At 37.8% G+C, this 23472-nt stretch overlaps 1 protein-coding gene across 1 annotated transcript in view; it reads right to left on the bottom strand.

The window, feature by feature from the left end:
• Window positions 1-23472, bottom strand: part of MYO3B (myosin IIIB) — a 219290-nt gene that overhangs the window by 85570 nt on the left and 110248 nt on the right. The window contains exons 16-25 of the mRNA XM_068948639.1: window positions 23212-23295; window positions 22244-22446; window positions 21630-21728; window positions 20892-21006; window positions 20370-20496; window positions 20016-20226; window positions 18312-18459; window positions 17905-18058; window positions 15779-15867; window positions 13979-14108 (exon numbers count right to left, since the gene is read on the bottom strand). Of these exons, the coding sequence (XP_068804740.1) occupies window positions 13979-14108; window positions 15779-15867; window positions 17905-18058; window positions 18312-18459; window positions 20016-20226; window positions 20370-20496; window positions 20892-21006; window positions 21630-21728; window positions 22244-22446; window positions 23212-23295 (1360 nt within the window). The remainder of the gene's footprint in view (window positions 1-13978; window positions 14109-15778; window positions 15868-17904; window positions 18059-18311; window positions 18460-20015; window positions 20227-20369; window positions 20497-20891; window positions 21007-21629; window positions 21729-22243; window positions 22447-23211; window positions 23296-23472) is intronic.

Genomic DNA, 23472 nt, shown 5'->3' on the forward strand with positions numbered 1-23472 from the left:
TTTTGATATTTTTGTATGGTTAGAAATTGCTCATTTGTGCCTTTTTCACCTAAAAGATCACTGAAAACCCGGAAAGTTTGTTTTTGGCTAGCCTTCAGATTAGCAATTCAAGTCTTCTTCAGGCTTGAAAGCCTTGCATTGGAGAACTGGTGACACAACACAGGGTTAAACAGGGGACTTGGGAGAAGAAACACATTTGAATCACACTGTTTAAATTTACTTGGATTTTGCTTCTTTTCATGACAAATTACAAAACTCCAATAACCAAATAAAACGTAGAAGGATAATACAGTTGGTTAAGGTTCACCATACACACATCTGCACTAGCTTTCAAGGCTTACATAATTAATATCCCTGAGGCCTTCCTAAGTTCCTCAAGCAAAACTAAAACTAATCATTTCTGATCTAGCAAAATAAGCAAATAAATACGTCTTTTTATTAATCGAAAATCTTTCAGGACTTCTTCACACACCAAAGGAGACCAAAAAGTGGTCAGTTCCTATGAAAAGGAATTCTAGTAACATGGCACTTCTCATCTGAGAACAGCTCTGGTCACCTTTCTTGTTTTTTGCTTCAAGGAAGAAGCAAGTTTTTTCAGAATGCAGAGTTCCTGTTTTTCTTACTGTTATTTAGAAGCCTTCCCCTGGGGTCCTGATGCGAACATACTTTTTATTGGATCCTTCAGTTTGATATTTGCCCATTAGACTGTTAAGTCAATTCAGAGCAACAGTCTGCCTAAAATGTGAAGCTTGTATGTGAAGTCTAACGCAAACACTGAATCTCTTGTCTAGCATGTACTTCTACACGCAAAAGATGTCTGATTATTTTGGAATAAATACAGTAAAGCCAGTGCTCATTCGCCCCCTAAGAATGCACTGATTTGTTTGTATTCTTTTTAAAAAGGTCTGGAACCGCTAGCTTCTCGCTATGTCTCCCCGTACTACCTGCCTTAACCTGGGCATGAATACGCCTTTCCACAGTGCTGTATTATCTGATGGTTAGTACCTCATGAATTTACCACATACTATACCCAGTATATATCGTTCTATCTGAATATAGTATGGTCAAAGGAGGAAACTGTTTCCTAGCATGACTGCAATTTACTACCAAGGAAAGCAAAATTACATTCGTGAACAATGATTTGCTGTCTCTTCTACACTACTAATTTTACTTTTGCAAAAACACAGATTAAGCTAAGAATAAGACCACTTTTTCGGTATGGATTCTTATCAGTTCTTATTTCATGTACTAAACGAACGCCTTTGCAATTGCTAGCTACTGCATTGTAGCTCTGGGTAAAAGTCATTGAAAAGTTTTATTAGGGTTTTCTTTTCCAGATCAAGCATAAAACGATGCTTAAACAAAAGTTAGTGCGTTAGTCATCTCAAGGAGCTCATTTTTCAGAAAAAATAACTACCTAATGCGTGGACATGTTACTGTTAAGACTAACAAATAGAACAAACGTGCTTTGAAAATCAGTCCATATAAATAAGGAACGTTTCACCAGAGCATGGCCTTCGTTCTATAGTCAGCAAACATTTGGAGTACTCGTCCCTGCATTCGATTTTCATTTACAAGGTCATTTATTACTTTATACACTAAAAATAATTAAATATTATTCCACTTTGTGAAGAACATCAGTATTTGAAGAACAAATGTTTTTAGATAATATCATAGTCAGTTAAAACTGCAAGGGGTTCCTTGAAAGGCTAAGCTGGTTAAAGGTTAAAAGATCACACCGTGCCTTTTAGAATTCCAGCTTCACACATATTAAATGGTCAACACCTCAGAGAAAACACAGGTGACACAAAGGCAGAGCTAAATGAAATACAACCTATACTAAATTCAACTCTGTAAATTGGGCAAATTAAGTGATTTTAAAGCCATTAAAACAGATTTCTGAGTTTTCTGGTAAAGCAGTTCATGAGGGAACAAACAGAAGCCAATGGTTAAAATAAGGATTAGTCTCTCAAAAATGTACATGTTTAATTTTACTCACATGCATGACCTTTTCAGTTCGATGGGACTGCTCCTCTGAAAAAATTAGGCTTCTACCTATGTGTCTGCAGGACTGGGAACTAAGGTCTTTGGGATTGATTTGTGTCATTGGAGGAGTCAGTCACGCTCACCGCATCTCTTTTTTCTCTCTATATAACAAAGCTAGGAATGCCACTAATGCTTTGAGACGTTTCAGTCATTAGTATTTGTGAAATGCTCTGAGAGCTTCCAGCAGAAAAAGTAGCACTGCAAAAGTCTATGTAGTCACTGGCTCAGCTCACTGTGCCAACGCACAGCAAAACTCCTTTTGTCTTGAAGCTGTATAGGAAATCTCACACCTCTGCAAACATATTCTTCATTGATGCCTCATTCCAGGCGAAAAAGAGAAAACTCTCAGGTGAGAAAGGCAAGAGAGAGAGAACTATCAAAGTACCGTACCTTTTCTACCACGCAAAACCAAGCAGGAGAGGTTTTGAAAGTATTTCAAGTACTTACACAGCACAGAAATAAGAAACAGGGCTGTCTTTTTTCAGGTTGGCTTTTGGAAGCGTCCTCTCGATCTCAGAAAGGAGTCAGCACTCTTGCCTTCTAACTTACAGCCCTGGTACTCTTTTATTGTGTGATGTGGTGGAATTTAAGAATCTGGCCGGCTGTTGACTTTCCACACCGATTATGGAAAGTTCACTCTCTCTGGCTGGAGGTTCTGATACTAAGTTTTGTCAGTACTTCATTACTCTTAGGTGATGGGTTCTGTACTATCTTGTACTATCAAGCAAACATTAGCGATATTAGTACTGTATTTATAGTCATTTTGATCGTGTCTGCAATAGATCACTACTCCTCCCTCCAAAAGTAAGAACATGCCAGGTAAGAATTACATTGTGCTTTGATACAACGTTTAGTTTGTGAAGTGCCAACTGACTTACAGAGAAAGAGTCTAATGACAATGTCACCTTACTGTACAAGCTGTACCAGGGATATTACTATTATACAGAGGGCACAGTACAAGCGCTTTCCTTATCCTCATATATGTTATAATTTCTCTCAGACTCAGATATGGAGGGGTTACTGGAAATACCATGTAGATATAGTATAATATGGTCAGGAACGTTACAATACATTCATATTTCATTGACACTACTTCTAATCACAGCTAAGCACTTGCATTCCAGAAGAGGTAGAGTCAGACAATGTCTTTACATACACAGATTCTTCTCTGACTTTCCTTTCAGTACATTTTATCTAGCCTAAGGAAGTTGACTGCTTATCTACATAATGCATTTTCATCTTCTGTTACTGTAAGACTAGGCTTTTCTTAGCTCGACTATAAATGAACACATGTAATTTTTTATTGGGTACTAATTTGAATCTGGTCACTGACTATCAAAACTCTTTTGAGTCACTACATTTATTTCAGCTAATCTTGTGCAATAAAAAGCTAAGAATCCAATTTTATCATATATTACACATTTTACACAAGAATGTATTTATAGAACACTATGTATAAAATATAGCCATCAATACATACACACTAGACTGCTGCATCCAACATTATTCCGAAAAAAGAAAAATTTTACTTCCTAATCAGAATGAGTAAATCAAAAATGAGAAATAATATTTCCAAGATCAGATCCACATTACAAAACAAAATCTGATGACCAGGGAAACCTCGTAACAGTGAGGCCCAACTGAGAATAACCTAATTACGAGTAATCACCTCAGAAGCAAAAAAGATGCACTTTTTTGACCCAGATTATCTGAAATGAAAAGTCCACGCCTTACTGAATTGACAATTTCTGATCCTGATTCTCAATTAGACCAAACACTTCTTTAGTCTTACTGGTAACATACAGTGGACACAGATTATACCTACCATTACTGGAAAGCTGCTAGACTGGGAGAGAAGAACCTGAATGTAAATTCAGTGCTGCACATGCTCCTATTGCACATGTAGCAGACATTTCATTGGTCACTTCCCACACGAGCAAGGCACACACCGGCAAATACACAGCATGATATTTACAACAACAAATACGCTTTGCTTGTAAGCATTATCATTGCTATGTTTAAATATTGCTTTAACATAGGTTAGCAGCCTCCTTCTAGAATGCAAGTGAAAGACACTCCTGACTGCAGCTGAGATGAAATGAAGGTCAAAAAGTCAACTATATTCCAAGATATGTATACATACATACATACATATGTTCTCAATTTAAAAAGTCTTTGTTTTCACACTTACCTAGCAAACACTAAAAAAACAGATTACTGCATATAATTAATAATTGGCAATGCCCGAGATACTTTTAAAATACAGCCTTGGGTATTAATGGCTGCTTTAAGCAACACGCCCAACTTCTTAGCTGAGTTGAGTCACAGATGCGCAATCATCTATCTGACTGGGAGTGTGTTCACTGAAATGCAGACATCTCCTGGAACATCACAGGCACATAGACGACCATAAGACATGCAAGCAAACCTTATTATGTGATTCTCAGAACATCATAGTCCCATGGCAAGACCAAATTTACACATAGCAAACATAGTACGTATGCAATAGTCTGATAGTGTAGTAAACACACTTCCAGGCACAGGAGAAAGAAGGAAGGGGCCACATGGTCCTGGAAAAGACAGTAGCAAAGAGGGGGTGGATTGCATGCTGGACAAACTGTTTATCTGGTCACGGTTAGGTGGGCATAGGTTGGGCACCTCTTCCCAAACACTAAATTAACGATAGGAGTGATAGCAACTGAATACACCAACTACACCCGAGAGCTTACTATCTGAGGTTGCAGCTAGATAAAACTGAAAGAATGGAAGTTAGCTGGAAAAAGTAATTAGAAGACACAGTCTAAACAACGCTGAAGTCTTCTGCAGCCTAACACTCAGCATTTTCTTTAGGCAGGTCTGCAGCCAATGGGTCTCTTCAGTCTCTCTGCTCAAGCATTATAGAACAAAGTAGCTCAGCTTTTTATCATTTATACATTGTCAGGAACCATTGGCCATTTCTTCCAGCTATGGGCCATAACAACTTTCATCCACATGTTTGGCCCTGTAAGATTTGATGCTGTTGTATGTAGTTTGCATAGGGCACCAAACCTCAGAATCTCTGGGGAACAGCAGATAGTACAGAACATAGCAGCCTACTTGGTCAGCAAAGTACCTCACCACCAACAGGAGACATACCATTGCCACAGGAGACCGCTGGTTTCTGTACCATATCCCATAACTGAGATTAGGAGGAGACTGTGGAAATGCATTTTCTGTGAAGACCTCACTGCTGAGGAATTCTCAGTTAATTTTCAGCATTAGCCAGAAAAAAACCCTTATTCAAATGTCTCAGGACACGCAACAAGGTTATTTCTTCTTCCAGAGGCATCTGGAGAAAGAAGTTGAGGATGAAAGTTTGCAACAGTGGGCAGTGAAAGGGGAAAGGACCTTGCCAATCTCTTGGTTTAGAGCAGCTGGTTCTCCTGAGCTGCACTACTCCATGCCAAAGTTTGTCTTTGATGCAATTTTCTATACATCAAATACTTAAAAAATGTATGGACATGTGCCCTTTTCAGTACTTCTACGAGCATATACACATATACATGTTGAATTTACAGTTACTAGCACACAGTGACTCAGTTTTGGTCTACCTCATTATTTTATATATTCGGTATTTGAGAGGAAAAAAATGATATTTTCCATAATCATATATTCTTTATCTTAAAAAGTAATGATTTTAATATGATTATGAAGAATATGCCGGTACCTTATGGTTTACTTTTTATCTATGCTTCTTCACCAACATGAACCAACAAGAATTCTAGTAGCTCACCCTCCTAGCACCTTGTCTCTGAAGATCTCAGAAGAACTGTCCTCAAATACTAATTAACCTTGACAGTAGTCAGTTTAACCTTCAGGTTAACCTAGAGGTTAAACTGAGGCCAAAATAACTGTCTAAAATAACCGTGAATAAACAGGAAACCCAGGAGCAGAAATCATGAACTATTATTTCCAGCCCATTGTTTGTATTACCAGAGCATGCTATCTCCTCATACGATATATGTTATAACACATTTTATGGTATATATTGCATTATTTAGGATCTGCTGCTGAAGCTGCTCCATACATGGAACTCCCTTTAAAGCTGTGAGAAATCTAAGATCAGTGTTACTGAAACACTACGCCTCTGCTCATGATGTGCAATACTACGGTAATTATAAGGATCATACTTTTCAGTGTGCTGATGTATTCAACTCTGTGGGTATCTGTTCCTACTGTTAAAGGATATATGGAAACACTGTAAATCATCTAGTCCGAGTATAGTTCTGCCTTATGCTAGTTTCTTCAGGCACTTTACCAAATAATGGATCACCTGGGTGGGGAAATCTGTTTAGAAATTACTAGAATCTACACTTCACCTTTCCTTTTAAGGCTCCAAACTGAAAAAATCCCAACTGGACAGCAGTGGTCATGAAAGAAGTTTCGACAGGGTTAAAGACCTTATTGTTCTAGTCTGTCTTCCAGGCAGCTAACACTAACAGCCTTCTTGTGCTGGCCTGATCACTGCAGAGCCTATGTAACTCTTAATGAAGGATCTTGAAACAGAAACCACATAACAGGAATTATCATTATTTAAATTCAGAATTTGAAAAATGTTTCATTTTGATAACACTAAAAAATTAGAATACAATATAAAATTCCGGATAGTACATGTAATATCCCAATTAACGTAAAAGCTAAAATAAAAAATAAAATGTGTCCATGAAATGTATTGTTTAAAATGATACTGCATAGTCCTACAAACACTTTTGTCAAAAATTTTCCAACTAGCTTTGTTAAAAACTGTCAGCTGCACATGAAAATATTTTGATAGACAGATTGACTTGATGGAACTTCTAAAAATGTTCTGAGGATTAAAGTGTTCAATACATGTTAACTAATTTTCATAGCATGCTGTACATAATACCCTGAATTTACTGATGAAAAACGAATTATAAGGACATCTGCCTTTAAGCGGAGCAACACTCCATTTGGCTTCACATGTTCAAAAAATTAGGCATGCACTTGAACACATACTGGACAAGCGAATACAGGCAGACCAAAGTCAGTTGTAGAAAAATCTGCGTATATAGAGCTACAACTGGATTCCAGGTGAAGAATTAGCATAAAACTTTCTGTGGGGCCACAGAGAGCCTTATCTAGACCCTACTGACGTCAGTCCAAGATTCCCCATGAATTCAGTGGTAAAAATGCAGGTGTAAAGACGTCATTGAATGCACATGGAATAAAATGGAGTAAAGTTTTCTCTGACTTCAGTATGACTATCCATCTTCTCATAGTGGCAAGATTCCAAGCTAGACAAAATAAAAACAGTGTCCAAAAAAGGCTCTTACATTTCAACAGAAGAGCTGTCTTTTAGAACTCTTAACTTAGGATGAAACATGGCTACAGAACTTTATGAAAGCACTAGACCTCTCACTTCTAAAATGTAGGCATTAATGGTGTTGACTACTCATTCTTATTTAATCAAGTCTTAAAGGTTTCTCAACCGAACGTTTGTTCCTAGCACTTCCATATAGTAACTTAACAAAAATAGCACAAAATCAGGCATTTTTGTGATACTTCAAAACATTACTCTGATTTATATGTGTATCCCTACACTTAATGAAACAAATATCCATTCATACAAATACCCATACACGCATATTCTGTCTTTGACACGTGTTGTAACCCACTGTTCCGGCAGTTAACAGTTACGAGCTCTCTCGTAAGTCAAGCTAAGTCAGGTCAGAATAAGTTAAATTGTAACACAGAGTTAAATAGTAAGAAGGAAGATGATGCTGGGGAAGAAAAGTATACAGTATATTATAAAAGTATTAGTATAAAATGAAGTGTTAAGATTAATTATTGTTTACTAGTGGGAGATAATGTTCATTAAAGAACTGAGAAGTTAAGTTAGAAGCATGAAAACTGAAAAGCTATCTCCTCTCTTCTGAAAAGAAGGTAAAGACAAATTATTCTCAGAATTTGTTCTTAGGAATGGCCTATTATGAATCACATCAGTAAAATCATCAAGATCTGCTCTTAAATGTATCCACTTGTACTTTTTTTTGGAGTTCAATTTGCAAGCGCTTGGAGACAAAATCTACACTGTTTGCTCATTTTCAATACAATTTAATCTGCAAAGACGCATATCAAAACCAATGAACTTTTGCTTGGGCAACGCCCTTTGCTGAACATAAGCATGATAATTCTAACTTGACCCTTCTCAGCTGTTGTGGCTTTTGTGCTTACTACCATGTGCAATTCCAGAGCTTCACTGGCACTATTTACAGGGAGTTAATCTTAACAGCAAATACTTGTTATGTCTTAACTTCGATTTGATAGATGATTCTGTTTCTAGATGAGCTCCATTTTAAAGGCTGTTCTAGGGCATGCTCTGAATCCTACTACTAGCAAATCTTGTGAGCATCTGTGTACTATATTAGCCCCATGACACAAAACTGTAGGATGTGAAGACCAAGAAACGCTGAACTGTAAAATGCTAAACTGAAAAACTAAATAACATGTAATCAAACACCCTACCACTCAAAATCAGTTAAACTACATTTAGTTTAGTTTACTGATGTCCCACATCTGCAACCCAGTAAAGTTCACAATTGCTACGTTGCACGGCTGTGGTTTAAAGTCTCTCCTTGCACACAACTCACTGGTAGCAAAGCAAAAACAATTAATTTTTATATGCTTCTAACATATGGACCAGTTAGAAGTAGGAAAACCTCTATGATCTAAGAGAAAATATTTAGCTTACATAATTTGACTGAAATTCTTACAAAATGTAACTTCTGATTCATCTTTACTAAGTAGAGAGATTACAATTACAATGGCTTGTTTTCGATTCATTTGATTTAGAGTGTGTGCAGTTATCTCTTAGAAGTGAAAACAGGTAACAAAAGCACCATAATACAATGATTTTATTGTAGGATAAATTAGTAAAATCTAAGGTGTATTTGAGCCTCCTGTTCTCTTGTGAACTGTGGAATTAAAAGAAAAAATCCGTTAAGCTCAAATGGAAGCACACTTTATTTCAGTGACTAAGTATGACATACACCAAGCCAAGAGACCTATTCTGCCAATACTTATCATGAGAGAAAGTGCTCGTGCTCAGTAGGAGCGCACCGTAACTAATATGGCAGATAAAATAATGGTTCCACTGAAAACAATGGCAAAGCACCTACAGATTTTAACTGGTCACGATTCACTCTATGCCCAGTAGTATCTGTATATTGTTCATAATATCTTTTTTGTCTGAGGGCTGTAGGTAGGGCTGAGGACCCAAACACACTGGGTTAGCACAAAGAAAACAGAATAAAAATCAGTACTGAGGACGGGAAACAGTCTTTAGGCAGGCTGATTATAATTAATTTCCTTTTGAAAAATATCTATTTTCCTCACACTTTGGACAAAATTCCCTTGTTAAAACATCACCATCCCAATTGTCCAATGAAGGCTGCAAAAACTTTCACCCCAGTTCTCATTAGCAGATTATTTTCAAATATCAAGGCAACATGCAGAAGGAGTATTTATTAGCAATGGGATACCCTATCATTCTGCAATGGGTGATATACTGACACCATGTCGTTCTGAATATGTGAGCAATATCAACTCATACTGAATTTATTAGACATGACATTGCTCAGCTCTGCATTATGGTATACAGCCAAGTCCAGCACAAGTCCAGCTCCCACAGACCCTCAGAGTTAGGACAGCAATGTTTGCACAGCTTTCCTCGCTCTGGCAGTGGGGGCTGGAGGAGTCTCCCTTTCGCCCCTCCGGCGGCAACTCTCCCTCCTCTCTGCAGCGAGGATCTAGGGATGAGCAGAGTGGCTGTGACATGTGCTCTAAGGGTCTGAGAGTCTTAAAAGGGAAAGAGTCTGCAGAGATTGTGTTGCTAGAGTAGAGGAGCATGTTGTGCTGCAGCTCTTCCCAGAAGGTGAAATCCCGTTAGCACACCCCTCCTTTTTCCCCAGCAGGGTGCAGTCAGCAGGGGAGCATAAGGTACCAGAGAAGAAAAGAGGAAGAAAAAGATACACTCTCCCAAAAGCCCCACTGTTTCTTGCCTGAGAGGTCTAATCATACCACTATTTAACGGTGATACTACAAAAATTCTTGAGTATCAGGACCGTGAGTCAAACAGTCTAGCTCCTCACTGATACCACTAGTGAATGTACCAAGGCTTTCCTTTATAAAAATCTTTTAAGACTTCTTTTTTTTTTTTTTTTTTTTTTTTTTTACAAGGGTACTCTATTTTCTAGATCACACGATCCCTTTGTCTCTGATGCGTTAGCTGTGACAGCGATACACCAAAACTACAGAAACAAACAGGAACGTATTAGATCTGATGGGAACATGCGTATTCAACTGCAGTAGTGGCAGCTTGGGTTTGTTTGTTTGTTTTAATATTCCCTATTTCTCTCTTTTATTTGGAGCAAATTCTGTTTTAAATTTAGAATATACAGAATTCTCATCATGAAAAGCTATGCCTGTAGAACAAATGACAAGTATGGAAGCAATTGGGAGAATCAGTAGGTTAAACCAAAGTATGTTCATTCAGCTTTGAGGTTAAAGGTCCCTAGAAAGTGCAAACAGATTCTGAAATGTGCTGAATGTGCCTAAGCTTCCACTGAAAGAAGGCACACAATGCTTTACACCTTACAAAACTAGTCCCAGAATGTTTGGTTCCAGTTCTGGTGTCTCGTATCAGTAATTGCGCACTCTTTTAACCATAAACTATTAAAATAAATGTGCATTTAATGTCCTGCTGATAATTTCTGGCCCTTTAAACTACATGGTCTGCTACTGTGAAATGGAAGTATCTGTTAAGAGGGGATAAGTACATTTGATAAATTACAGGGATTAACTTGATCTTAAATTAGTAAAAGAATTTAGTCTTTTTAATATTTATTTTCTTGCTGCTGCTCAGTTTTTGACAGTGGAAGACTACGTTATGACACTTATATAAATATACTTCAAACAGAGGATCTTCTCAGGGTGGGAAAGGCATCTTTTTGTTCTTACTGGTATTTAAGAAATGCATTTTCAGTAATTGTCAAACGCCTGTTACTAGCTTCAAATTCACTCTGGCTTCTGGGATAGCACCACCTAGTGACTATTACATGCATTGGCGAGAGCTGCTTGGCAAAAGACATGTTCACTGCGAATTCCAGAGCTAGTTGTAAGCAGATGTGAGAATGTGCTGTCACTCATCTTCAAACAAAACACCAGAGATACTGGCAGAAGGCTCATTTAGAGTCAGGATTACCTGGAGAGATGCAATATGGCTTCCATGTAAATTATTAACTTTTGCATCCATCAGTAATCCACAAAAAGGTGAAGAAAACTGTAACAAGATTATGAATCTTAACCTGCATTTTTTCTGGCTTGCAGTAGGAACGAAGCCCATGTTGAGTGAGGGTAAAAGCTCTTAAGAGGCAAGGACAGAGTGTGATGGGACATTTACACATCACTATTGTTTTGTTTACACAAGTGCCTTTCTACAAAGTTAAGAGAACAGCATAACCTTTCTTCACTAAGCCGAAATGAAGCAGCATTGCCAGCTACACCTTCTGTTCTCAGCCAAATCTTTCATTTATCTTGCAAGCTGCCAAAAGTAAACCTGGCAACAATCTGATTTTAGAACACAGAGGCCCCAACACAGGATGTGGGTGCCAAGTATATTAGACAGCTGGGAAAAATAGAGTAAAATCATAAAGACTTAAAAAAAAATAAAAAGTAGATATTTGTTTATGCCTTTCTTACAGCATTATGCACAGGAGTATCTGCATAACACTTTTTAACAGGATGTCCTGTACTGACCTGACAGAAAATATTATTGCGGGTATTTCAGGGAGGGGTAAATGTTTTATAATGGGAGGCAGAACCCACCCAATTCATACAAACAGGAAACAAGTCAGGAATTTAAGTTCCAAGGAAAAAGTGGAAACAGACCAATACTGCAACAAGAAGCATCTTCTTACTGAATTTTTAATGCATCTCAGACAAAACACTCAGTTCACTGCTGCTGCCATTAAAAATAACTCTAACAATTCAAAAGCAGATGAATTTACATGGTTTGGTTGCCTTGTTCCTCACCAGGAATTTGAAAATCAGCAATAAATTAAAAGCATAATCTCTGTGATAATTGGGACTGGCAACTGGGACAGAGCACCACAGCTCCAAAGTATAAAATCACTGGTAGAGGCGGGTGTGGAGACAGCCTTGGACATTTGACCAGATGCAAGCTTTCTTTTTCCCTCCGCCTGACCCATCCAGCATGACTAAAGAATCCCTTTTACCAGTTTAAGAAGGACTCAAGTAACAGAAGTAGATGCAAAGATTTTTTGTTCTCCTACTTAGCATAAAACAATCCTACTCTGGCTTAAACTATACCTTTCTCCATCTAAGCTTGTCATAGCTGAAACGAGAGGCAGATTCCTCATTGTCTCCTCACCTCTCAGGGACCCTCCCAAAACATAATTTAGAAGAAGGCAATCCAGAGTCTTTTAATTACAGGAGAAGAACAGAGACAGTGTAACAAGAATCTACCCTATGTAGAACATAAATAGACATAGTTTGCTATCAGTTACACATATGTAAAGATGGCTCAAACATCTGGGTTTCTCCAGATGTTCTTTTTCTACATAGGAAGGGTTGAGGGTAAAACCAGAGACTGTGACTGGGCTACTGAGCATCCAGAAATCCTAGACAGAGCCACTGCACGGGCACAAAATCAAATCTGCAGCCCATATAAAGTAAGTCTACACAGCACTACCCAATGCATGGACACTTATTTCTATCCAGGATATTTTGGATAGAGACACGATGACCTCTTTCGTAAAGCCACTAGCAGCAAGGATTACTCAAGCACAATTCAGCCCAAGGTACGCGTAACAGTTTGAATGCCTGACTGTATCATTTGAAAGATATCCTTCATACCCATTTCAACATTTTTGTCAGTATAACATAGATTAGCATATGCATTTCCTGGTTAATATAAGACGGAGACATTAAACAGCAATCACGTTACATTTTTTCTATTTTAAATCAATAGTGCTATCTTTTCATTGCAAAACTTCATCCCCTAATAACTCCGTAGCCACAACGTAATTACTGCAAGTCTCTTCACTCACAGAAATGTCATATCAGGCCAAAATAAACTTTGCAACCTTATACAATCCATCCTATTTGGATTATTCCTTTTTATTACATCTTTTTCTTATCCATTACAAAAAAAAAAAATCTTTGAAAACATATGAAATATTGACAGACATTTTCTATGTGTGTATACGTTGGCTTCTTGGCATATATATTGTGCAACTATCACTTGCACAGGTTATTGGTACTCTGGCAGCTATCCATGGAGTAATCAAACTTCATCTTACTGTTTTAACCATGGATACACGCACTTTCACGTAAGTCGATATCAACAAGCTTTAACTCAACTGAAGTAATTAATTCAAGCAGATTGGTTATGTTGTGTTTATAATTTGTAAAAACTTTTTCACGTATTGCATTGATGCATCTGAACAGATAGGTATTACCTTTAAACTAACTTTATCTAAGTAAGATAAACATGATTTACGAACTCTAAGATGCGTGACACAAGAATCTATCAACAGAGAATACATCTCAACAAAGGACTAAGAACAAGAAACTCTGATATTTTCATCCCTCTCTGACAAGCTCTGGCCTTGAATATTAGATAACCTCCCTTTCTCTGGAGTGGAGGAAGGAATCTTGCCTCCTGGATCTACTGGAAGAATGTATATCCATGTTTCCTAAAATATGATCGTTACTTAACATTTTAAATACCTGGGAAACTTTCAACAGTAAAGCTGAAAAAGAATGCAGTTTTGCCCAGAAATAATTAACAGTTTTAAGGGACGAGATAGCTGAAGAGGCTGCTGCATTAGCAAAGCTGTGCAAAAAATACCTGTTTTGGTTAACGGGCTAGAGAACAGCTGCTGAAGAAGTTTGTTCTCTGATGTTCGCAACACCACCACTATGTCAGCAGGAAGAGTGTCTCTGTTCTTCTCAAGGAACGCACAGGCATCATATAATACCTAGCGTGGGAAACAGAATCAAATACGATGTCAGAAAGGGCTACCCAAAACCCACCATTTTCTTTAAAGCATGAACAGTCAAGACGTCTGAGTAGACCCGTTGGTTTACCTCTGACAAGCCAGTGAATTATCCGCACAGAAGTTCAAATTGTACAGCAGTGTCTTCAGAATGCTAAATTGCTATTATAAACAGCATCTACATTAATAGCATGTCACTTGCACATCAAATTGGTTTAAATGGCTTATGTTGAGTCATGTTGTATTGTGCTGCATCACATCAAACTTTGGTGTGCATGATGCAATATAGAGATACCACACTAAAGCTTCAGTTGACAGTTTACATAAGTACAAAATGGCTCTCAGGTAGTCATCATCTATTCATTGTCTGCAGCAAATTTGAGATCTGTAGCTAAACCTATTGGAGAAGCAGGAGCAAGTTTTATATCTAGGACACAACAAGGCACATTAAAATGACTTCTCACTGCTTCCAAAATGATAGCAGGAAAACAAAACATTCCTCTAGGGATCCCCTCTTCCTCTCTGTTATGGGCTTATCACTTTTGATTCTGTATTCTCTAAAGTTTCGGGAGGCAAAACAGCTTTTTAAATTATTATCATATTTAGTAGAAATTAATGTCTGGTTCTTTGTAGTCATACACAAATCTGTTAATTTTGCTTAATCTTTTTTTCTTTTTTTTTCTTTTTTTAACATAGTAATTTTTATACAAGTTTTATTAACACTATCAATGTTCCTCTCTTGCCTAATTCCACCAGAGTCTCTGATTTTACGCAGAAACTGAATGTGGTCCCGCAATGGCGAACCAGCCAGCAGTGTTTTTATGACTTGGCCATTCACCTAGCAAAGAATTTACTAAACCTGTGTGAAATTTTACAGTTACTCTTAACAAGCCAGAAAGCTGGACTAAATTTACTAGAACATATCTTAAAATTCTGGAGTCTTAAAATGAGCTAGAGCTGAAACTTTATTGATAAATATATAAAATGGCTACTTCATTTTAATTTTGTTTACAAACAGAGATTTGGGCCTGAAATCACAAGAAAAACTCATGGTATGTGAAACAACTGGACCTCAATTCCCCATATAAAATAATATGTGAACTGCTGAAAATGAAAGACGTTATGGTGCTACAGAGTATGGGAAATCATCTGTGCTAGCATAAAACTGCTCCTGTCTTTCCAATGCTATCCATAGGATCTTAAGTACTATTGGAGACACTATTTTACATTGCATTTCTACACTGTAACCTGATTTCCTTTACACAGACATGTGTGCACACACAGAGACAGAACTACTGTGGCATTCAGGAGATGTTAACAGCCAACTATGTTACAATTTTGTAATCTCTTCTGGCTCCAGTGAGTTGCTCCTTTAAAAAAAACAAGGTATTAGTGGTGTTTCTAGTGTCAAATTTCTTTCAGGATAAAAGGAGGTTAATTTTTACACAATTTTTGGAAGAGCTGTAAGGATCGGTTCTAAAATGGACTACTTTGCACAGATACTTTTATCACAGATTCCAGGTTTCCATAAGCTTTATAATTTTTTCTATTAAAATGTGGAAAAAAACTTAAAGCAATGACTGTGAATAGAATGACCATGATAATGACCATACCAATGCTGCCTGAATTAAATAAAAATCACATGACCTTACCTTTCCGGCATAGTGCTGAATACCAAATGACAATTCTACTCCTTTTGGTCTCCAAAAGTATTTGCATCGTAAATTATCTTCAAATTTATCTAGATATTTGAGAATTGACATTGACAAAAGTGAATTACAGTGATTAAGTAAAATCTACCTCCTAATTAGAGACAGTGTATAGCAATTCTGGCTTCTTGAATAGCAAACTCAGACGTTCAGACGCTATCAAACTGCCCGGTAATAGCTCTATGCCAGTTTCTCTGCCTGTGCTTTCTTCCAAGCTGCCTTTCAGAACGGAACAGTCCATTCTAAAAGAGCGCAGAAAGACTTGTCTTCCAAATCCCACTTTTTTCAGAGTTTTATGCATGGAAAATTATCAAATAATAGGAGACAATGAAAAGGCGTGGGAACTTCTTTTACTTTCCTATGAATCTGATTTAATTTATTTATCTGTATAGGTAGATAGATTTCAACCTTGTATATTCAAAGCTGTGCACATATCTGGCCTGTCTAAACGATTGTTGTTATTTCTATTTTCCCCATCCTCTTTCCCCATTCATTTAGCCTTGCACATCATGTTTTAAGTATATGTTAACATCTTCAGGTTGGGACCATCTCTAATTTGCCTTTGGACTTCTACCAAAAAAACACTTCTATCCAAAGGGCTTTCTGTTTCCTGTGACATACCTCTAGAGAGCTGACAGAAAAAGAAACACTGCTTGTTAAGAAAAAGGCCTTTTACGCCCTGTGATATTTTGTATGCTCTGTAAGATTTTGTAATGAAATTAGGGCTGATACTGTGAAACTTGCTGTTTTATTTATTTATCTGAACAACCAACTGGAGGCCTGAGGCAGAAATCAGTTGAAAAAAACCTCTGTCACGTTGTATAGGAGGTCAGATGAGATTATCAGAAGGGTCTTTTCTACTGTTAGAATCCAATAGTTTTTTGTCTTTGGATTTTCTTTCTATTAATGTTTAATCAAACTTTATTATCCTTGTATTTAAAGTAAAGAGAACTAGGTTTTGATTTTTTATTTTTAATGAATGACTATCTGGCACATCTGGAGTAGGCAAAATTTCCCAGTGTGCTGTCATCTTGAGGAGTCCTGGTGTTCTCAAGACATCAGTAATAAGATTGATCAACACTGCAGCATGGACAGTGCCCCTGTGAAAGTAGAAGTTCAATATTCAGTATTAGCTGATTTATAGGACCCACAGGCAGGCACACAGCTTTAGTACACAAATGAGGATTGGAACGAAAACCATAGCATTCATTTTATCTTTGACCTAAATTCAAGTTTCAACTCAGCCCCGCAGAAGTGAAAAATCTTGTGTGTATATATATATATATATGTGTGTGTGTGTGTGTGTGTGTGTGTATATATATATATATATATATATATATATATAAATCATATGATTTAACAGGCAGCTATTTTTTTCTCTAACAGTGTGAGTCCCTGCTGCATATTCCACTGAAGGAACTGGAACTGTCTGCTGCATATCACAGGGAAAAACTGTATCTCTAGTAAATAAAAATAGGACAATAGTTTAAAGGATGGTACATGCTGCACGTTTTAAAGTTGGCACCAAGATTTTTTATACATAAAATATGCATGAAGGAAGGGAAATGTTCCACCAGATGGCACACCAGAAATAATACACACTTTCTATTTCTGATGAGATAATCTGGAGTGAAGCGGTATTTTCTAACTGGATAAACATGGGCCTAGGAGCCTGGGAGATCTAAATTTTACTCTCAAAACTGATGCTAACTCACCGGGTGGTCCTGCACACAAGATTTTTCAAGGTCTCAGCCTTCTCTTTAGTAAATGGGGTTAAAAATACTTGATGCACCATGCAAACAGGGGCACCACACAGGTTATTTCCTTAGAATGCTGAGGAAACAATAAAACCCTTGACATCAGGTATGTAAAATAACTTTTGCCATATAAAAACAGAAAACAAGTAAGGCATAGAAGAATGATGCAGCACAATGAAAAATATACTTAATATGCCAAACAAAACGACAAGACCTCAACGGGGTAACTTGGCCGGCAAAACTAAAATAAAGATGTCATTCCCCCTTCTCGAAATACATTGGTTCTTCCCAAGGATTTTTGTTTCGTCATACCAACTAAAGTCAAGTCTGTTGCCTGAGGAAATCGACTTTCTTCATCTAGTAGAGAAAGGAGACCCACGGGTTTCTGGAGGAACATATCTAGAAGTGGGCGGTTGTCCTCATACTCCACTGTAGTAGCATCAATTCCCTCATTCTGATACTCCATCTACAAAGTCACCAGCACAGTTTTAACACTGAAGCAGTCAGAGCAACATCATCATTAGGACAGTTATGACACTCAGCAATACTCTGTCTGCCCCAATCACATTACTTACAAAACTGTAACAGCTGCACTGGAAGATGTGGTCCATATCTCACATTAGTATCACATAAACATTTTATCGTTTATAACATGTTCCTGGACACGTTCTACAGGTCAGGACTGTTGATTCAAACAGAGTCATCAGAGATACACTTACCTGCTCAAGTGCAAAGATATGCTGATTGAAGTAAAACTGGATCTGTTCATTAGCAATATTTATGCACAGCTGTTCAAATGAATTTCTTGTGAAGTTCTCAAATCCAAAAATATCTAGTATCCCAACATTCATCCCATTTTCAACACTGCTGCAAGGAAAATACAAACAATATTCATCATGGGGAACACCAAGGAAAAAATCAAAATACACATGGTAAGTAAGATTTCAAAATCAATTCAATCCATTGCAAAAAGACAGGAGAAAAAGCTTGTGCAGACTCGTAACAACTTGTGCATTTTTTCAGCATCATTAACATTTCCCCCTCCCCCCCACCACTTTCATTACCCAAATTTTGCCATGAAGAAGGCAAGAGAATCATGGATACACAGTAACAGATTCTCTGGAATTGCGCTAAAATGAGTGGTTTCAGCAAGCAGATCCCAAATCAAATACACGGTCAGTTCCTCTAGGTGGACAAATGGTGCCAAGCTCTTACAGTATGTTTTTGCTACATTCAGACAGCAAATTAATTGCCAAGCCTATTGCTGCTACAGCTAGACTACTGAAAGCCTATGTGCTAGCTCAAGTATATTTACACTACAGTCACCACCGGGACTGCAAACGTGGATGAGGACATGCTACATGATGCAGTGAAGTGTCAACTAGAGATCTCCACACTACCTCCAAGATCAGAAATAACATGGCATATTAACACGGGGCCTACGCACAGCATTACACTAACATGCCTGCTCCGCTTCCAACACCTGACTAAGTTCATTCATAGCTCGTCTGTCTGAGCACAATAACACGTTGTGTGCCATGCAGACATGCTCCAAAAGGAGGAACGGTGTCCACTAAACTCACCTTGGCTTTTGCCTAAAAGAAACGAATCCAGATTATATTCAGAAACATCAACTTCTGTATTCAGTGAATGTCAGTTGGAGGTACGATAATTCCAAGACACCTTTTGCTATACTGGCACTATCAAAGAACGAATGAAACAGTTCTGGTATAACTCAGAACTGTCATCTTTAAGCTATGCTGGCAATAATTATTCTACATGTTCTATATGCTACTATGGTGCCTCTATGCCCTCTCCAGTCTTCCAGCAGGGAAGGAGGAGTCTTGTAGCCAACTGTGCCACTTTCCTATTGCCTAAAAGGTTTTCTTATTTCTAGAAATCTCTACAGTTGCCTGAAAAGAGCAAAGCAGCCAGATCAGTACCTGGCAACGAAAATATAAAAAGGTGCTATGAAAAATGTTTCTGTAATTCAGAAATGTCAAAAATGTCTCAAGTAGCAGAACAATAATAACCTGAGACCTATATTTATTATGAGCTAAATATTGTTGAAGTCCTGGAAGGACTGTGAAAACATACTAAGATTTTCAGTGCACTCCAATTATTTGCCAGGCTTTGGTATGATTTTATGTTTATTACATTGGAAGCATCTCTTTAATGAATTGTATAGGGTTTTAAGCACCCAATTTCCATTGACTTCAGTAGCTAAATTCCATTCTTTGAAAATGTTGGGGTTAATGTTCTGGAAACAGAATTCAGTATCACAGCATGAAAGCCATCTTGAAGCCTTAGCCAAAATAAACACAGCCTCCCCCACCCCCCGCACAATCAAAAATATACAAATGGATGAGCTATCAAAGATACATGCACAGTAAACACACATGATTCAGTGATGTGTAACTTGCCATATATTTTTATCTGGCTGCAGCAGCGTATTAATACGATTTACGATCCAGCTGAAGAGCCGGCCATAAAGCGCTTTAGACATGGCATCTCGCACATCAGCTGCTTTGTCCACAGTGTTTGTTCGGATAATAGTCTCCCCTCGTGTTACAACACAGTGGGAGGTTAGGGCCTCTTGAAGCTCTTCTGACCCAATGCTTAGCAGTGCAGCAGCTGAAAGACAATGGAGAAAAGATACATGACTGGGATTGTGCAGTAGAAATTGCTAGCATTGCTTAATGTCACCACAAGTTAGAGATCCTCACAAACGCAGTCAAATTGCATTTATAGAACTGACAACATTAAAATGTATTTACCATTATCTAAGGCTTCTGGGTTGGGAACCTCACTTTTATCTGTCTGATGTTGTGAAGAAATGGCAGCAAACTCAATGTTTCCAGTATTTAAGATCCCACTCAGAATTCTGTACACTGAGTACACTTCCTGTAAAAGATGACAAAAAGCACTTTTAAGAAATCCAGTTAGATATATTGATCAAATTTAGTCTGTGAAGGAAAAAGGTGGGTGTTGGAATGGGCGTCAAAGCTTGTAGATTGTTCTGAGACCAAGTTCTACTAATTCAAGTAAGCTCCTACTAACAGAGAAAAAACAGTGTGCTACAGAACTGTGAATGGACTTGCCTGAGTAAAGACTGAAACCTCAGATTGGTCCTGGCTCCCAGGTGTGTGGTTTTGTTTTCACAGATCATTCATGTCATAAGAGAGACTCTGTGGCATAGATGTGTATTCATAAAACCAAATAGCAATCTGTGCACAGGCAGCAGTGGAGGTGGTTTTTAGAAGAAAGGTCAATAATGGATTAGTAACTGGATCTCTTACCTCATCAGTGAATCCTATAATTCTAAAGCAATGCTGAATGGCTTCAAATTGTCTTCCATAGGAATCTTTAGCAATAATATCCTGCATTACTCTTCCAGTGTCATTATCAATATATCTAAATAGAGTAGGAGAAATAAAGTGCCATACTAGCAGATATGCTAGTACAACCTCCAATGAATTTAACACAACTATATCAGTAAGTGGAAAGAAAACACATTCAAATATCTTTTAATTAAATACTCTGGTGCTAGTTCATAGGGAGTCTTTTTTTCTGTTGCGTTAACTTTTGCTGCTTCTTTGTTAATATTTGTTCATAGTGTTACCAACATTTCACTCCCAGCCCTGCCCCCACAATACAGATCAGATGCTCCCAAAGGACAAGTATCAATCAAAAAAATAAACACAAGCCCAAAACATGTTCTAGGTTCTTACTGAAATATTACAGTAAGAAAGCACAATTAGGCACTTCTAGCAATTGCCACGATCTGAAAGTACAATAGATTATCTACGTAGCAAGAAGCTTGTTTTTTCCTCCTCCTCTTTAAATAGTTCAAGTTCTCAAACAAATACAAATAATGTAATTCCTTATTGTCCATCCTCTTCTCTGCTTGGAAGGATTTAAAAAGATCCTTAAGGGATGGAGAAGGATTAAGAGAGATTTTAAGGCATCATACTGAAAGCAAGAGCTGATCAATAGCTAATTACAACAAGCGGTTAAAACAAATGAGTGACCGTTACCTAGGAGGCTTTTTTTCAGGAAGCCTATATTCAGAAAGTTTCTTCTGATGATAAAGGCCAGCATAAATATAATAAAATATATGGAAATTTTTCTCCCCCCTGGAAAAAAAAAAAAAAAGGATCGTTATAAAGCACGCTTATTCTTGTGGTACTGTGTACAAAGGTAAAACTAGAAGTCCTTATTGTAAGCTCACTGAAGTAGGTAACAAAACTCCCACTGGTTTTAATGGTGTAGGATTCAGGGCCAGTAGTGGAGAAAGCCCAAAGGCAAGTGTTGCATCTGTGACACACAAAAACCCCAGCCAATCACAAGCAGCAAGGATCCAAGATCCGGGTCTCCTTTTTAGGATTCTGGAAGCTGCGCACAGTTCTATGCTGGGATGCTTATTTTCCAGAGGGAATTCCCCTCCTCTTCACCCACCCCAAGCATGGAGCAGCACTGGCTTCCACTCCAAAAGAACTGACTGACTATTCTGGTAGTCATATCACTGTACAAAGGATTACTGCTTTAGTACAAGACATTATTGAAAGCATTTAAAATAAAGCGCTCTGGATAATTAAACAAAATCCCAACATGATATAAATGTGAAAGGACAGATGATTAATACACCTACACAGCCTGTTTTATGACCCTTGATTTTTCAAGTAGATACTCAGAAATCTTTGCCCCCATTACAGCTCCTGTGGGCGTAAACATCATTTCCAGATATTTTCCAAAGCGACTTGAGTTGTCATTGATGGCAGTGCAGGCATTCCCAAATGCTTCAACCAGAGGATTCACCTGAAGAATTTTCTCACGCAAAGCACGGTTATTGGCCTTGACAGAACAGATACAGATCAGAAGGACCATTAAAAGAATATACTGCTTACCCACAATCCACTTGCTGCATCAGAAGCATAGCCTCCCTTACTAGGTCCATGTGGTGTTAAACACGTTTTAACTGGAATTTAGACACCTTTTAACTGGAGTTAAGCTTCCTACTCATACAACAACAGGGCCATATTCTGAAGGGGGAAATCTCTCACAGGTATGAAAATCTGGATTCTTTCTTCTCTGCAACAGCTCTGCCTATCAGGCTTCATATATTTTAATTAAAATGCTAAAAATATCAAAAATTAAACAAGAAGCTAGCTAAAATCATGATCCTACTAACATATGTACTACATCATGATCCTACTAACATTAGGTTAACCTTACACACTTGATTCTCCCACCATTTTGTACTAGTAGCTCAACTTATTTAAATGTGTGGATAGAAGTTTCTAAGATCAGAGCTGTAGCAAGATCTGTCATTCTTTATCGTACAAATGAAGAACGGGGTATGTCATAAACAGGGTAGATAACTACATGCACTGAATGTTCAGGATTTAGCATTTTTCCTTGAAAAATATTGAGTGACATGGAGAGCATCATACTCTAATGTTTGATTCAGTAATTAAAATATATCATTACTCTGTCCCTGACTCAAGTGGGGCAATTCACAGGAATAGCTTTAAGCATTAAAGATGAGATAAAGTGGAAACATTTGGGGGTGGGGTGGGGAGGATTGGTTCATAGCTTGACATGGTTGGCTAGAAATACCTTTCCCAAGAAGGTCAAATGCTGGACAATCAGATGGGCACTTTCTGTCTTTCCAGCACCACTTTCCCCGCTGATGATAATGCACTGACACACAAAACAAAGCAGTAAGCACACAGATCACTACATGGCTGATAAATACATTTTCAGATATTACTGTTCCTACCTGTTATTTAATGCTTAGTACCAAGACTGCAAAATACCTCCAGGGTCAATTCCCTCAAATCCCTTTTGAAAGAAAAGATCAGCAGGGGCTCAGTGTAA

This window comes from Struthio camelus, chromosome 6 (assembly GCF_040807025.1).
Source record: "Struthio camelus isolate bStrCam1 chromosome 6, bStrCam1.hap1, whole genome shotgun sequence".
Taxonomy (NCBI): domain Eukaryota; kingdom Metazoa; phylum Chordata; class Aves; order Struthioniformes; family Struthionidae; genus Struthio; species Struthio camelus.